This window comes from Buceros rhinoceros, unplaced genomic scaffold, assembly GCF_000710305.1.
Source record: "Buceros rhinoceros silvestris isolate BGI_N320 unplaced genomic scaffold, ASM71030v1 scaffold2119, whole genome shotgun sequence".
NCBI classification, from domain to species: domain Eukaryota; kingdom Metazoa; phylum Chordata; class Aves; order Bucerotiformes; family Bucerotidae; genus Buceros; species Buceros rhinoceros.
Window position 1 is genome coordinate 125,323 of NW_010430733.1, and position 2,673 is coordinate 127,995.

Genomic DNA, 2,673 nt, shown 5'->3' on the forward strand with positions numbered 1-2,673 from the left:
CCCTCTGAGAAATAACTGATGGAGACACAAGCATGCCAAGAAATTCTTAATGTGGCATTTTATAGAGACAGACAGACAGATTGTGAGAGAAAGAGAACAAGAAAGAGGAGCAAAGAGGAAACTGAGGGTTAGGTTTTGAAATCCTCAATCAAGTTGCAACATGAGGTTGGCCTGGCTCAGACTGGTGCCTGGAGATCTTCACAGTGAAATGCTGCCTTCACCGTGGAAAAGCCCCTCTGACCTTTTCAGGAGAGGCTGGCCTGGAGCAGAGGAGAGGTGTGGGCAGGCTACCCAGCAGCTCGCACTCAGACAGAGCTCCCAGTCGCTGACTCGTCTCTGAGTTTCTGGGTGCGGCATTAAGTCCTTTTCCTGGGTACGTTTGAATTATCAGCATGGCAAGATAGAAACCGCAGCTGAGATGCACACTTGGGCATGCCCTGGGTGTGGGATTGACTGCAGAGGGTCAGCCAGCCTTTAGCAGAAGTCAGTGGCAAGCTGAAAGTACGTCCGACAGGAAGAAGCAGTAATTCAAAGCGTGATCAGTCCTCAGTGTGCTAAAGACACTCCCATGAGCAAAGTGCAGTCTATCCAGAAGTGCAGTTTCCAGTCTTGATCAGAGCAAGTTTTTACTGTGTGGACTCCCAGAAGATAATGAGAAGCTGCTTCTGAGTCTCGGTAGGAGATGGAGAGTCTGGGATGCCAAACACCTCAGCACTGTTAGTTCAGAGCCACTGCAGACATGGGGGTTCAGCTGCTGGGCGCTTTGCAAGGGCCCTTGAGCATGGAATAGATGGACACAGCGCTACAGGAACAGGGGTAGGCTTGGAGACAGCTCTAACCCCCCTGGCATGGGCACCTGGACTATCTTCAGAGGGGTTTTGTTACCGAAGGCAGGTTAGTTAAACGAACCTGACTGGTTCAGCCCCAGTTTACTTTGTCATCATCCAAAAGCACCAGCAACTACAGTTCAGCTCTTGAGGGTCTGTTTTGTCGTGGACTCCACCTGAGTGCGAGGAATGAAATTGAAGTGAATAAACAGCCTCATACCATAAGGTCTTTCTTGGCTTTCCATCAGAGAAGGCAGAAACTTCCAAGGAATTTGGGAACCTGGGATTTTGAGTATTAACTGCACCTGTTTGTAAGTGAGAAACGTGCACCGTTCCACAAAGAGCTGATATCAAAAGACCTGTGGGAGGCAAGTAGACAGAGAGGTTATTTCAGGGTCAGGTAAAGACCAAAACAAAAAGAGGTTCGCTTTTCTGCTTTATTTTTTTTTATTAGAGGAAGATTTTTTTAAGTAGAGGGTGGGAGATGTTTAAAGAGAGTGGTCAAAATCTGTCTTAATTCACAGGAAATCACTTTCTAAGGAGAAAAATGAAAACTTTTTTATTCCTTCCCTTTTGAGTCAAGAAATTTGAACTGGGTAAAAAAAAAAAAAGGAAAATAATAGAAATCCCTGAGCCAGTTAAACATGCAAATAGAATTTATTTTATTTTCAGATTTGTAAGTGTATCAGGGTAGCCAAAGGGCCTGGGCCAAAGCCATTGCTGGGGGAGCTCCAGTGGAGCGAATGGAGCTGGAGCCAAGCTGATCCTCGGAGCGATGCCACGGAGCCGCGGAGGCAGGGCTTTGCAGTCAGCTGTCAGGCCGTGTATTTCGGTTAATGAATTTTGAGGCCAGCCGACAGCTGTCTGTCCTCTGAGTTACCCCTGAGATGGATTTGGCCCATTTAAATTCAGGTTGCCTCTACTTGATGGTGGGAGTTTTTTCCCAGCTATCACTAAGCGCCTTCTCTGCTGAAGGAAAGGGATGAAGAAGTCTCCTTTTCACCTCTCTGGTGCTTCTGCACACCTCAACGTCTCGAGACATTTTTATTTTCCCAAGACACAATTATTTTCTTCTCAAATGAGATGACCTGTCAGTGGGTCCATCAGCCTCGTTTCTCGCTCCAGGACCATCGTTAGCAGAGAGCAAGCTACCAGAAGGCTGAAAACCATCAAAAGGATCAAAACTGGGCACATTTAGTGTAGAGCTCATGCAACAAAGTTTTACGCTGAGGGCTAATGACATGCACAGCTACAAACAAACCACTGGTGCACTGCCCACGGTGCACAAAGCCACCCAGCCTGCCGGCACCATTTGATGTGCGTTATAAAGGCTCCAACTGTCCTCTCAGACCGATTTTACAATAGTGTGACTCCGCTTCCTCCGTGATGGTTGCTCCTGATTTAACAGAGCACAATAGAAACGTAGCTGTGGTCTAAAGAAACTGCTCTGAGAGCCTGCCGCGCTCGCGAAGAGAATGGCAGCCTTTCTTCGGCTGTCTGGGGGGATATACTTCTCGGCTAAGCTCTCTGGAGCGATTTGGGAAGCCCCTCCAGGCAGCTTACCATAACTTTTCAGCTCTATAGGGCCATTCCTATGGGTGAAATGCTTCTGAAGTGCCCACGGCTTCGGGAAGCGATTGTGTTAAGTCTGACCCTTCCTCTGATCTTCTCTCCTCTGGCAGGTGTCCACGTCCTGAGCTGCAGGAACAATCCCCTGATTATCCCCGTCATCCATGACCTCAGTCACCCTTTTTATCACACCCAGGCTGTCCTCATTAGCTTCAGCTCCCAGTTTGTGGCCATCTCCGGGGTGGCCCTGCGTTCCTTCCACAACTTCGACCCCATC

At 48.3% G+C, this 2,673-nt stretch overlaps 1 protein-coding gene across 1 annotated transcript in view; it reads left to right on the plus strand.

The window, feature by feature from the left end:
• PAPPA (pregnancy-associated plasma protein A, pappalysin 1) overlaps window positions 1-2,673 on the plus strand; it is a gene marked incomplete at both ends in the record, with an annotated part of 111,586 nt that overhangs the window by 99,123 nt on the left and 9,790 nt on the right. The window contains one exon of the mRNA XM_010143121.1: window positions 2,510-2,672. Coding sequence (XP_010141423.1) covers window positions 2,510-2,672 — 163 coding nt within the window. The remainder of the gene's footprint in view (window positions 1-2,509; window position 2,673) is intronic.